Source organism: Cynocephalus volans, chromosome 5 (assembly GCF_027409185.1).
Source record: "Cynocephalus volans isolate mCynVol1 chromosome 5, mCynVol1.pri, whole genome shotgun sequence".
NCBI classification, from domain to species: Eukaryota; Metazoa; Chordata; class Mammalia; order Dermoptera; family Cynocephalidae; genus Cynocephalus; species Cynocephalus volans.
The window spans coordinates 92901704-92915588 of record NC_084464.1 but is presented as its reverse complement, the minus strand read 5'-3'; the positions used below and the strand labels follow the sequence as shown (position 1 = coordinate 92915588).

The 13885-nt window shown below is 42.2% G+C and overlaps 1 protein-coding gene across 1 annotated transcript; it reads right to left on the bottom strand.

Annotated features, from left to right (window-relative positions):
* Positions 1–320: 320 nt before the first annotated feature.
* PNRC1 (proline rich nuclear receptor coactivator 1) lies at positions 321–3889 on the bottom strand. The gene is made up of 2 exons (XM_063097125.1): positions 3209–3889; positions 321–1424 (listed from the first exon to the last, which is right to left on the bottom strand). The coding sequence occupies exons 1-2, from the start codon at positions 3746–3748 to the stop codon at positions 981–983; spliced, it is 984 nt and encodes a 327-aa protein (XP_062953195.1). The 5' UTR covers positions 3749–3889; the 3' UTR covers positions 321–980.
* Between the last annotated feature and the right edge of the window lie 9996 nt (positions 3890–13885).

Here is a 13885-nt window from a genome sequence, read left to right as displayed (position 1 = left end):
CAAACAAGTGTCATTTTTCCCTATGAAAAATGTACGGTATGTTAAGACAAATGGTACTTTTATAAAACAGTTCACATAAAAAAAGTTATCAAATAACTAGCTTTAACTTTTATCCACAACTATTTCCATTTGTGAGATGGGGAATTCCTCCTCTTAGAGACAGAATTATTGGATCCTCTTCATAGAGGGAGGATGGATAACTAGTATAAGCCAAAGACATTCAACCAATAAAATGGAAAGTTAAAAACCCAATCACACAAAATCATCTCCTAGTCTCACATTCAGACATGAAAAAGTCACACACAAAGAGTCAAGACTAGTTTAAAAGGGGGGAGGGCCAAATTATTATTTTAAAATTTGATTACAACCAATTTTGTTGGCATTAAAATTAGAGACATTTTAAATTTGAACGGATATATACCAAAAACCAGAAATTAAGTTTGGCAAAAATGGGAACAGGAGTTTTCCAGTAATTACAGATTAGAAGGCAGAAATCAATTTAGAGAAACATAGACAAACCCCTTGTTTACAATGATTGTGCCATAGATTTAAACTTCAGTAGTGCATTAGTAAACTGTTCACATTTAGATCTTCACCTTGAGATTTGACAGCTGTTTCTTGGAAAAAAATCTCAGTACCTTGTGCAAATAAATCGGTCTTCCATATGCCTTAGCACGCATTTAAAATTTCTCCATAGTATATATACAAAACACCTGCCATGTGGGCAGGGCAAAATACATACTTTCATAACAAAACTATAATGTACCTCTCAAGTATGAACAATATACACATAATACATGGTATACAGTATTTACAAAATATAAAATATAATACAAGCTGCTTGTATGTAATTTTTTAAACTCATCTTTTGCACTTGTACGTTGCAACAAGGCAAGTTTCCATTCCTGTACCAATTTTCTTTTAAAGAGTCCAGGGATTTGGGAAAAATTATGCTTTACATACATACTGAAATCTGAAATTTAAGTTTGAACTTTTAGGAGCGTTTTTAAGTGGACTGCCATCAGCTCCCTATTTTGGTTGGAACTTTCAACAGTGCTTCCCATCCAGTGACTAGGAGGCTTTGGAAGAACACTAGGAGAAGGTGGATCACTAAACTTTGCCCCAGCATAATTTTCCTTTTGGCTCACTTCAGTTAGAAATGCTGATTTCTTCAAATGCATATTTTTAATGTTCTCAGTATTTTTAAAAGGCTTTTTTTCCTGCTTCTGAATTCTATCAGATGAAACAGAATCCTGCCAAAAGTTATTTTCATTTCTTTTTGCAGAGGTGATCTTGGTTAGTGGCAAGTTATATTTGCTTTTCTGTCTGTTTATCTTTGGTTGTTCACACAAGTGTATGCCATGAACAAGCTGGCCGTGGGGAAGGGCAACTTTCTCCGATTTTCCCATCTTTGATTTTAAAACCTACAAAGACAAGGAACACAAAAGTGAATACAGTTTCAAGATAAAAATCAGTTATGAACCTCAGCATAGCTTATACTTTTTCTTTTAAAAAGTTTCCCTAGACTTTAGTTCACTGTCTTGATAAAATACTTATGTGCTTGGTGCACATTATCACTGGATGTCCAAATATGCTCGCCTCTTATTCTGATTGCCACTAAAGATCCAATTAATCACCACCATTAGTTATCAGTATGCAACATGTGAGCCAGTTCTAAAATGGCAAACTAAAAAACCCAAACTAACCCCAAGTCATCTTTCTACAACTGTAAGGAAGAGTAACGAGCTCTCTTCCAAACGTGTGCCAAAAAAATTGTTTCCTATCTGTCCCCTACTTTTTATTTTAACAACTGCCTCAAGAGCTTTGCTTCCCTAATTCCAATCACTTTCCTAACTGAAGTGGCCCTTATAGGAAGCACAGATTGGAAAGGTGTAAGATAATCCATTCGGTCACTGCCCTTCCAACACTTATAATATGATAGGTAAGCAGCACACAAAAATAGAAAGCCGCAGTACAAGGTAACATATTCCATGTCAGTAAGGGTAACTGCCAACAGAGATCCCTGGTTTTAATAATTCTTCTAGAAAAAGAAGGAATCTTACTGGCCAGGACACAAAAAGTGCAAAAACTCACTTTTAGATTATTACAAATATTTCAAGAGTCATGAAGTTTTAAAACTTGGAATATGAGAACATAATTTAAGACGGGGGGGGGCAAATTTAGTGATTTTTTCCAAGGGCATAGCTAGTCAAACTGCAAATCTCTTAACTCGGTCCAATATTCTTGCAACAAATAGCAGTAACTTATATTCATCTTATTGTCATGAAAACGTCATAGAAATTAAAAGAAAACGTTTTACTTTGATAAGATCACCCTCAAATCACTTTAGATTTAATCCCATTTACATTTTATTCTATCTTATCCTAGTCCAATAGCACGGCGATTAAACTGCATAACGTCAAAATTATTTAGTATTATACAAGTAATAAAATTACCTTCCATTAAGTCCCAGTACATAGTGGAAATTGTTAAACGTTCAATTCAGTTCATCTGACAAACCAGCACACAAAACTGACCGATTCAAAGAGGCAAGAACTCCAACACCGCTCCTGCCAACTTTGAAACTTAAAAGTGCGACTAAGGGCAGAACCGCAGCTGGACTGGGCGCCCCACAAGGGGCACCTCACATCTCAGCAAATATCCGGCCGAAGGAAATCGACCCGCGTGTGGCCCACTCCAATTCCCATACCGGGGCGTTAGAGACAAGTCTACGCGAATTCACCGACTAGGATCGACAAGGCAGGAAGCCACAAGCGGCCCGCCACCCCTCCCGGCCTCGCCTTCTTCATGAGCGCCGGAGCGCTCGGCACGTAGCGCGCGCTGACGTCAGCCCTCCCGCGGGCCCCTGCCCATCCCCACCCCACCGCGCGCCCGGAACGCCGAAACCCCCTGGAACGCCGCCAGCCTTCTAAATCGGGGCTGTTGCTGGGGCGCAGCCGCTCCTCTCATTGGCTGTTCAAAGGGAGCCAATCAGCAGCGCCAGCGCATGCCTCCCCTTCCCCCTTCTTCCCCCCAGCAAGAACCCAGCAGGCGTCACGGAAACTTCCCTCCCGAGTAAACAGCCGCCCCTCTCCCCGCCCCCACCCTCCCGACCTTCTCACCGCAGGGCCCCAAACCCGAGACCCCGGCTGCAGCCGTCCAAGGGCCGGAACTCCCCAAGGGGCCCACGTCCCCTCACGTCCCTTACCTCTTTTCTGAGCGGGGGTTGGCCAGGAGCCGCGGGCAGCAGCGGCGCAGGGACTGGGTTCTCTCCCTCAGTTCGGCTTGCGGTCGCAGAACCCGGGACCAAAGCGGCAGCCTGGCCAGGGACCTCCTGCGCTCCGCCATGGCCCGACGTCGGGCTCCGGCCACCCTCCAGACTCGGCCGGTGCTGCTGGTATTGGTGGAAGCGGCTAGGCAGCTGCCCCGCCGGGCTGGCCCGCACCTTCTTCTTTCGCCGCTTCTTTGGTGCTGCACGAGGGGTGCCTACCGCCGTGGCGAGGCTGCAGTTGGGTAGAGCTGCTGGAGCGCGAGGCTGGGGAGTCAGACAGGGGCCGTCTCCCCCTAGGAAGTGAGGGAGGAAGAGGGTCGGAGGCAGTGCGCGGGGGTCCGGGATCCGGGGTAAAGGCGGCGGAGCCGTGGTCACCATCGGGAGGGCCCCGAAGTAACCGCGGGCAGAAAATCCAAGAGGAGCAAGACGGCTACCCAGGACCAGCGGCTCCCGCTGCGGGACGGAGACGACGGTCATAGCGCTAGGAGGCAAGAGGCTCAGCGGAAAGAGGAGGAGGAAGTGAAGCCAGTGATCACAGGGCGGCGGCGGCTGCTGCTAAGGGAGCCAGAGAGAAGCGCGGGCCGTAAATCGGGCGGTGGCGGTGCAGCAACAAATAGCCCCAGCCCAGCTCCGAGTGTTGTTATCAGAAGCTCCGCCCTACGGCCGCCCACTTCCCCGACAAAGCCCAATCGGGATGCGACGGGCAGGCCACGCCCCCGAGGCTCCGCCTCCACCGCCCCGGAGAGACACACAAACAACCAGCGAGCTGCAGCCCGGCACAAAGAGCGTACACTGCGCAGGCGCTGCCAACGGGCTCTTTCGGAAAGAGTCGGTCCCGCGAACAATGAAGTTGGGCTTAGCCCCACCTACGCCTACCCTTCTCCCAGCTCTCCTCTGCGCCTTGCCCAGCTAGGCGGTGGTCGGACTGAGCAGTCAGACCTGAGTTTGGTGATGGGGGTAGGGGAGATGGTGAGTGGGAGGGAGGGAGGAGGAATCACAAAGTATCATCAGTAGCTGATGGCTCCTCAGCTACTGACCTTGGGAAAGTATCCGTTTCATTTCAAGCTCCACATCATAGGATTATCATTTTTTTTTTTTTTAGAAAAATTTCAAGTATACTATAAGGATTTCTTTGCTAGCAACTGTGAAGAAAATCAGTCTATATTTAAATTATATTTAGTGAAATGTGGCTCACGTTTTTTTCACTTACTCGGCTCAGCAACGCTGCTTATTAGCCCTGGTGATCGGTTAAGAATTAAGGGAGTGACTTATTGAACTGACCCTTAATATTTAAAAAAGTTCTCCATAAAAATATAACTGGGCGTTGGAATGTTTACCTTCTTCATACTTGAGGGACTGTGAGACTTTGGGGTGGCAGCACTGTGCCTGATACTTGAGGAGACAGCAAACGAACTGGCTTGCATCTCAAAGAGAGAAAGTGAAACAGCTCTGCAACATACAGTGTATTCTGTTAGCTGTGTTGGTAGAAATTATTTCCCCGCACTGCACTTACACGTAAAAAAGAATTGTGGCCATCGTTTATCAAGTACTTATATTCCAGGAACTGTTTTTTACATAGATTATCTCATTTGAACCTCACAACCCTGCTGAATAGGTACTGCATTTTGTCTTCATTTTACAAGAGAGGTAATGGAGGCTTAGAGAGGCTAAAGAACTTGTAAAAGATCATACAGTAAGTTAACAACAGAATTTGAACTCCAGTCCAGGCCTGGCAAGACCAACATTTTACCATTATCCATCCTACCTGCCACACTAGATTAGGGGTTTTTAGACAAGCACGATAATTTTACAGTTTTCTGTATCCTCACATCCTCTGCTGTGGATTTATTGAATTGTGTCCCCCCAAATTTCATATATTGGAAGCTTAATCCCCATTTTAACTGTTGAAGGTGGGAAATCTTATTATGGCAATTGAAAGGCAGGGCCTTGAAGAGGTGATTAGACTGTAGGACCATGCCGTAGTGAATGGATTAAACATGGTGGTCATGGGCATGGTTTGGAGGGTTTTAAAATGAAAGTGAATAAGGTTAGTGTCTCTCTGCTCCACCATTTCACAATGTGATACCCTGACATCACTGAAGTCACTACCAAAGAAAGCCTTCACCAGATATGTTCCCTGACTTTGGACTTCCCAGCCTCAGAAACTGTAAGAAATACATTTTATTTTCTTACAAATTACTCAGTTCCATGTATTTTGTTATAAGCAACAGAAACAGACATACAGTCTCCGACCAATATATATATATATATATATATATATTGTCTTTTTGTGACTGGCCGCACCGCGATCAGCCAGTGAGCGCACCGGCCATCCTTATATAGGATCCGAACCCACGGCGGGAGCACTGCTGCGCTCCCAGCGCCGCACTCTCCCGAGTGCGCCACGGGGTCGGCCCTCTGACCAATATTTTTCAGTTTTGTAGTGATAAATGATGGCTATGGTTTAAATGTTCCCCCCAAACTCATTGACACTTGATCCCCATTGTGGCCGTGTTAACAGGGTGGGAAATCAGACTACGGTAATTGAAAGATGGGGCCTGGGCCGGCCCGTGGCTCACTCGGGAGAGTGTGTGGTGCTGAGAACACCAAGGCCCCGGGTTCGGATCCCATATACGGATGGCCGGTTCGCTCACTGGCTGAGCGTGGTGCTCACAACACCAAGTCAGGGGTTAAGATTCCCCTTACCGGTCATCTTTTGAAAAAAAAAAAAAAAAAAAAAAAAGAAGAAAGATGGGGCCTTTGGGAGGCAATTGGATCGTGAGGATTCTGTCCTCATAAGTGGGCAAATCAATTCATGGATTAATGGATTAATGGTTTAATTGGTTATCAGGGAGTAGTCTGGGTGCTTTATAAAGAGAGCAAGTGACCATGTGGGAATGCTGTTGCCAAGCCCTCCTTATGTGATCGACATGAAACTCTGTAGAGTTCCCAGCAAGAAGGCGGCCCTCACCAGATGTGTTACATGGACCAGCCTCCAAAACTACAAGAAATAAATATCAGGGGCTGGCCCATGGCTCACTCGGGAGAGTGCAGTGCTGATAACACCAAGGCCATGGGTTCAGATCCTATATAGGGATGGCTGGTTAGCTCACTGGCTGAGCGTGGTGCTGACAACACCAAGCCAAGGGTTACCGGTCATCTTTTAAAAAAAAAAAAAGAAAAAGAAATTTCACTTACTTATAAATTACCCAGTTTCAGGTATTCTGTTATAACCAACAGCGACATAATGACTAATGCCTGAAATAAACATAAATGTTTTATAATGAATAGCAAAGTTGGACAGATTGAATATCCAGAATAATACTTGCCAGTAACTCTATATGAACTTTTAGTACTACATTTGCTGAATTTTATTATTTTTTTCTGGATTTTACTTATTTTCATGTCTGCATCACAATATATAGTAAGTGCTCATCTTCATTTGGTGAATGGAAATCATATACTCTCAGAGCTGTAAAAAGTCTTAGAGAGCCTTTAATTCAAATCCTCAGGTCTGCAAAGTGAAGGTGGATCTAGGAACCAGTGAGGAAAATGGGCTGGCCAGAGTTAGTGGAGAAGAACAGGAAGAGATTGTGGAAGTTCTGGGGTGGAGGTAAGTTGTTTTATTTTTGTAAGAATGTCTATGTTTTCCCATCAGTTATTTTATTGTTATTCTGACCCTTTACTGTAGATAGAGACAGGTTTTATTTATTTATTTATTTATTTATTTTTAATTTTTTTTTTTTTTTTTTTTTTTTTTTTTTTTTTTAAAACAGATGACCGGTAAGGGGATCTTAACTCTTGGCTTGGTGTTGTCAGCACCATGCTCAGCCAGTGAGCGAACCGGCCATCCGTATATAGGATCCGAACTCGTGGCCTTGTTATCAGCACCTCACTCTCCTGAGTGAGCCACGGGCCGGCCCTGAGACAGGTTTTATTTTACGTATAATGTAAATGAACTCGTGGCCTTGTTGTTATCAGCACCTCACTCTCCTGAGTGAGCCACGGGCCAGCCCTGAGACAGGTTTTATTTTACGTATAATGTAAATAAAGCCTCTAAATACAAAGAAATTATTGGAGTGAGCAGGGCTAAAGCCATGTTGAGATCTAAAACCACATGGGCTCTAAAAGATTTTAAAAGGACACAGCTTTTTTTTTCTTAGCATGCATTTTCTCTGAGTTCATGCTCTTCTCATGGTTATGTGATATTTTGAACAGCGGTTATGGGGCAAGATGACATTATTTACATGAATGTAAAGTTTTCCAATCAGCCTGGAGCTGAAAACTTGCAGGTAACTATCTAAGGGAAACCAAGGAAGACATCAATAAAGCTATGCTGATTCCACCCCTCCAGCAGGATCATGAGATAACAATAAGGACAGGAGCAGAAACCAGAGGAGTCTTGGTAAAACTGCACCTGACCTTTTGCATGTCCTCCTCCCTCCTGCTTTTCATTTCTCATGTTCAGTTCCCTCAACCTCCTCTTAAAAAACCCCTCAGTAAATCTGAGTCTCTGAGAAGGCTTTAAACTGGCCATTCTCCAGATTTACTGGAGAGATGGTCTTAATCTAGCCATCCTCCCTCAGGTTTATCAGAGAGATGGGTTAGCCTACCATTTCTCCTTGGGTCACCGGTATTCCTGAATAGAAGCTGATTTCCATTTTCACCAACATTTGTCTTTTGGGTGGTTTATTTTTGTCAAGGGGCAAGCAGCTGGACCGTATGCCTGGTATCAAATTTGGGGGAGCCTCAGCCAGGAGCTGAGTGTGCCCTGTAACATAACTTGCCCAGGCGTTACACAATGAGTCAGGGACTAAATCACTTGAACTCTTGATGCTTAATCCAGTACTATTTTCACTACATCTCAAAGAGTTAGGCTTGACTTCATCTGGGGATAATATCATACCATCCTGGAAAAGAATTGGTAGCTAGCTCAGTGGGGCCCTTGGTCAAAGACACCTATTACTGTCTGTGTGTACCTTGGGTGAGTTTTGGAGTTATTGTGTGGTATATAATTACATAATTTGTCATTTTGAGGCCTGAAGGGTAGGCCTCATGTTAGACCCTGCATTCTGTACTGTAAGAAAGGTAGCCTTGCAGCTGCGGCCACCTGGGTGATTGGTGCTAACGTGGTGCCCACCTCTAAGAAACAGACTGGGAACTGGGATGGGCCATAAAAAGTGAGCAATCCAGGTTTTTTAAACCACATGATTAGTTTTCGTGTTACTCCATGTGTACAGTCCTCGTAAACCCTTACTCTTTAGTAAAGTCTGATTTTAATGTTCAAACCTGACCTCGACTATGCTATATGATATAAAGGAAAAAGTCAGATGTTTTTGCCTGGACACAAAGGGCCAGTAGTGGAGGTAGCAAGACATACATTTTGGGAGGACTCTTAAGAGTTCTTGAAGATTTTTGCTCCAGTGGACATCTTGGTTTTATTTTGGTTAAGCTAACAGTTCCTTTAGAGGAGGTTTTAGAAAAAATTGAAAAGTAAACCAGGTATTAAAGAGCAGGGAAAGAGGTAATGCCTACGTATGAGATAAGCAGTTTGCCTGCATTAACTCTTCAGAACCCTCCAAATTCTACTTGCCTTCTACCTTTGTCTCTTTCACATTTTACTTCTATTTTCTTTCTCTCCCCTCTACCTTGAATATCATCTTTCTCTCTTCTTGGTCTGAATGTCTTTTTTTCGCTCTCTGCTATAGATTAAATGTGTCCCCCAAAAGTTCATGTATTGGAGACTTGACCCCCACTGTAATAGTGTTTAGAGGGTGGAGAACCCGATTATGTATTTGAAAGGTGAGGCCTTTAAGAAATGATTACATTGATCCATTCCTGGAGTAATGGGTGTGGTTCCGATGGCTACAAAAGGAGAGCAAGGGAGATTAACTCTTGCTCAGCCCATTCTTGCCATGTGACAATAGCCCTGATTCACTGCAGAGAGCCACCCCACCAGGAAGAAGGCCCTCACCAGATGTGTTCCCTGAACTACGGACTTTCCAGCCTCTAAAACTACAAGAAATAAATTTCATTTCTTTATAAATTACCCAGTTTTAGGAATTCTGTTATAAACAACAGACTAATATACCCTCACTGTCTTTATTTCTATTTACCTATTTTTGCTTAGTTCTTAAATGTCTAAGGTTGAGGGACACTTACTCCAACTTATTTTTTGCTTCATGTTCAAATTATTAATCTTTCAAATCAATGAAATAATGTTACTGTCAACATTGAACACAACCAGGAAATCCAAATGTTTAAATTCAACAAATAAAAATTTCCCTAACATTTAGCCATTGATCACAAAACTTATTTTATCTGAAAAGGTTAATTAAAATCATAAGGTTTGTATTAAAAGGCAAAGTATGCACAAATTTATATAATAATGACAAAATTTATAGTGATACTTAAATTGCTTATAAAGTATTATTACCAAGGGATATTTATGTTCATTATCCCTGTACAGTATTTATACTTTTCTGGGGTTGCAGTCATTTTACCAAGCTTATTTCTTAAAATTTCCCAAGGGATACTGCAGGTCTGTGCAGCCTGTACTTTGCACAAGGGTGCATGGTCAAAGAGGTACCTTTTCTGTTCTTGGTATAGTTAATATTTTTTTTCCAGACCTGCTTGACTGATTCTCAATTCGCTCTATTCATTTCTCCCTACTTTCATAATTAGAGAAAAGGCATATATGTACTTTATAAACTAATGTATGCTTTAGATTTTTTTACAAAACCATCTATACCTAAAACTCTGTATTTATTTAGTTTTTAAAAAATTAACATCTGTATTATCATATTCACTATCTTTTATAGCCAAAGAATTTTTCCTTTGGAGAATGATTATGGACTCTAATAGACTCACAGTTTTAATTATCTGTAATCATTTTACTTTTTTTAGCTCAAACCTTTAGAGCTTGGCTTAAAGCCCTTTTAAGATGGTTCTATTGCCTATTCAGTGTTTCTCCCCCCCCTTTTTTCCCCCCACAGCTGGCTGGGATGGAGATCTGAACCCTTGACCTTGGTGTTATACGGCTGTGCTTTAACCAACTGAGCTAACTGGCCCACCCCCAAGTATTTTTTGAAAACATTCTTGCTTTATATCCATAACAAGATGTTCCAGGCTTATCTTGATATTTTTCTGACCCAACATATGGAATGAGCTATTCTGTAAGGAACCTTAGTTCCTTTAAATGATGAAAAATATTAGTGGCAAAATCTGGCATCAATATCAGATTGTTCTTCACGAGTGCTCTGGAAAAAGGGAAAACCAAACTGTTTTTCCTACTTAACAACGCTCAACATAGCACACTTCTGGGACCAGATATCTGGGACATTTTCCCCCAACACAGCAAGCACTTCTGTGTCAGACAACATCTGGATATCCTATAATTCAATTTAATTCTGACACTATCTACCTGGAGATAATGTTAAATTCCACAGGTTAAGGGCTCAGTCCCACAATACTGTCCCCACTTCAGATGCTAATCACCTATACTTCTGACCTACAGGCTATAAATTGGGGTTCCCACTACCCCCTCCTTGGGTTGAATTAATTCGCTAGGACAGCTCACAGAACTCAGGGAAATACATACAATTTACTGGTTTATTATAAAGGATATTATAAAGGATACAGATAAACATCCAGGTGAACATGGATAGGGGAACAGAGCTTCCATGCTCTCTCTGAGTGGCCTACCCACCCAGCCCCTCCAAATGTTCAGCAACTTGGAAGCTCATGGCATCTCATTGTTCAAGACTTTTTTTTTTTTTTTTTTTTTTTAAAGATTACCGGTAAGGGGATCTTAACTCTTGACTTGGTGTTGTCAGCACCACGCTCAGCCAGTGAGCGAACTGGCCATCCCTATATGGGATCCGAACCCGTGGCCTTGGTGTTATCAGCACCACAGTCTCCCGAGTGAGCCACAGGCCAGCCCCCATTGTTCAAGACTTTTTACAGAGCTTAATTCCAGCCCCACCCCTCTTTCCTGGAGGTTGGTGGATGGGGCTGAAAGTTTCAACCCTTTATACTGAGGCTGTCTAGGGCCCCTCTGCCCACCCCAAGTTACCTCATTAGCATAAATTCAAGTGTGACCAAAAGAGGCTCATTATGAATAACAAAAGACCCTCTTATTAGGAATTCCAAGGGTTTTAGGTGCTCTGTGATGGGAATGGACAACAAAGACCAAATGTATTTCATATTATACCGCAATTAGGAATCATGATAGTATATTTTTTACAAAATTGGAAGACTATTTTTTTTTTGATGGCTGGCTGTTAAGGGGATCTTAACCCCTGACCTTGGTATTATACCACCACACTCTAACCAAGGAAGACTTATTTATTTATTTATTTATTTTTTAAAGATGACCGGTAGGGGGATCTTAACCCTTGACTTGGTGTTGTCTGCACCACACTCTCGGAAATGAGCTAACCAGCCATCCCTATATAGCGATCTGAACCCGTGGCCTTGGTGTTATCAGCACCACACTCTCCCAAGTGAGCCACGGGCTGGCCCTTTTATTTATTTATTTATTTATTTATTTTTGAAGACGTTTCTTTTAAGCCATGAGTTTACATTGATTTTTTTAAAAATATCAATATTATTTTATTTAACATGATGAAATCATTGAAAACATTTATTTCATAATAAGAAAGATTAGTTTTTGTCTCAAAATGATCTTAAAATTTTAAACTCTTACCCACACTGTGCCCTTTTGTATAATCATGTCGCATCAGTCATTCTGTAATCACTTCATTGACCATGACATCTTTGTCCTTCCACTTTGTCATGTCTTCCACCCTTTTTATGTTTTTATTTCTTCTTACTGTCATTGTCATTATCTTTTTTTATCTCTCCTCAAATATTCAGAGCATGGAATGGAAGCATAATTCCTGCTCCAGAATGTTTTGTGACTCCAGAGTTATCTTTTTTCTTATGATTTAATCTTGTAAAACTTGGGACATCCAGGCCAATTCCTATTTACAACTACTCTAGATCAAGCAAAAACTTAATGTCATTTTTGTCTGTTTGACAGAATATACGCTGTAGAGTTGGCATATTTTTCTTTTTCTTTTTCTTTTTTTTTTCCTGGCAGCTAGCCAGTATGGGGATCTGAACCCATGACTTTGGTGTTATAAGGCTGTGTTCTAACCAAATGAGTTAACTGGCCAGCCCCAGGTACATTTTTCTTGACTTAATGTACTTTTGCTTAAGTAACTAATATTCTTAATAAGTATTCCAGAACAATTTTCTGTATCAAAACAAATACAGAGGGGAGAAAACCAAAAGAGAATCAGTTTATCAAGGCTTAAGTCAAATTACCTCTTAAAAAAAATCATTGTGTATATCGTTAGGTTTTTTTATTGCAAGAATTCACTCAGGTTACCTAAAGTAATGGGGTATTGTTTTAAGGATATGCACACATGGACATAAGACAAGAAGATTGACCACACACCAGGCCTGTTAGGATCCTAGTAAAACTTTCACGCCCAGAACTTATGCGGGGAACAAGAATTACAGTGTAGTACCTGACAGACCTGAAATAATGTTTGGAAACTCAAAATTTATTCAGGATCCAGTGCAGCCTAGTTACTAGGTTATTTTTTCACTTCTTAGCAGATGTTTGTTGATTCTAACTCTAACACTCTTTGGCATTCCTAAGACTCAACCACTCTTTGTTCTTTTTTGGTATTTCTACTTTCACTATCACTACCAACTAGCTAAATGTTTATCTAAAGTTCAAATTTCAGAGAGGGGAATTGAACGGTTCAGTTTGGATTGGTCCAGATTGGATGATTGGTCACCATCATCCTGGCTTAACAGAACTTTCTTAGTAGACCTGCTCTAGGTGGCTCCTGGCCAGAATGATGAACCAACACGATGAGGCACCTATCTATAAGGAACCACTTAGGACAACTTCAAGGACTGGCCAGCCCAGTTGCTGTGGTCTGGATGTTTGTTTTCTCCCCAAATTCCTATGTTGAAAACTAATCACCAAATTGATGGTTTTAGGAGGTGAGGTCTTTGGGAGTTGATTAGGTCCCTGAGGGTGGAGCCCTCACAAATGGATTAGTACCCTTATGAAAGAAGCCCAAGAAAGACCCCCTGCCCTTCCACCATATGAAGACATGGCAAGATGTTGGCAGTCTGCAACCCTGAAGAGGGCCCTCACCAGAACTGACCATGCTAGCACCTTCATCTCAGACTTCCCAGCCTCCAGAATTGTGAGAAATAAAGTTCTGTTCTTTATAAGCCACCCAATCTGAGGTATTTTGTTATATCAGCCCAAACAGATACCAGTACATTGCATAACCTACCTTGCAGGCACAAAATGCCCCTCTTCCTATACCTACAATTCCCAGGAATGCAAGGGAAGTAAGAAACCTACGGCAGGGGCCGGCCTGTGGCTCACTCGGGAGAGTGCGGTGCTGGTAACACCAAGGCCATGGGTTCGGATCCCATATAGGGATGGCCGGTTCGCTTACTGGCTGAGCGTGGTGCTGACAACACCAAGACAAGGGTTAAGATCCCCTTACCGGTCATCTTTTAAAAAAAAAAAAGAAAAAAGAAACCTACGGCAATTCTGGGGATCTCTGACTTCTCTTG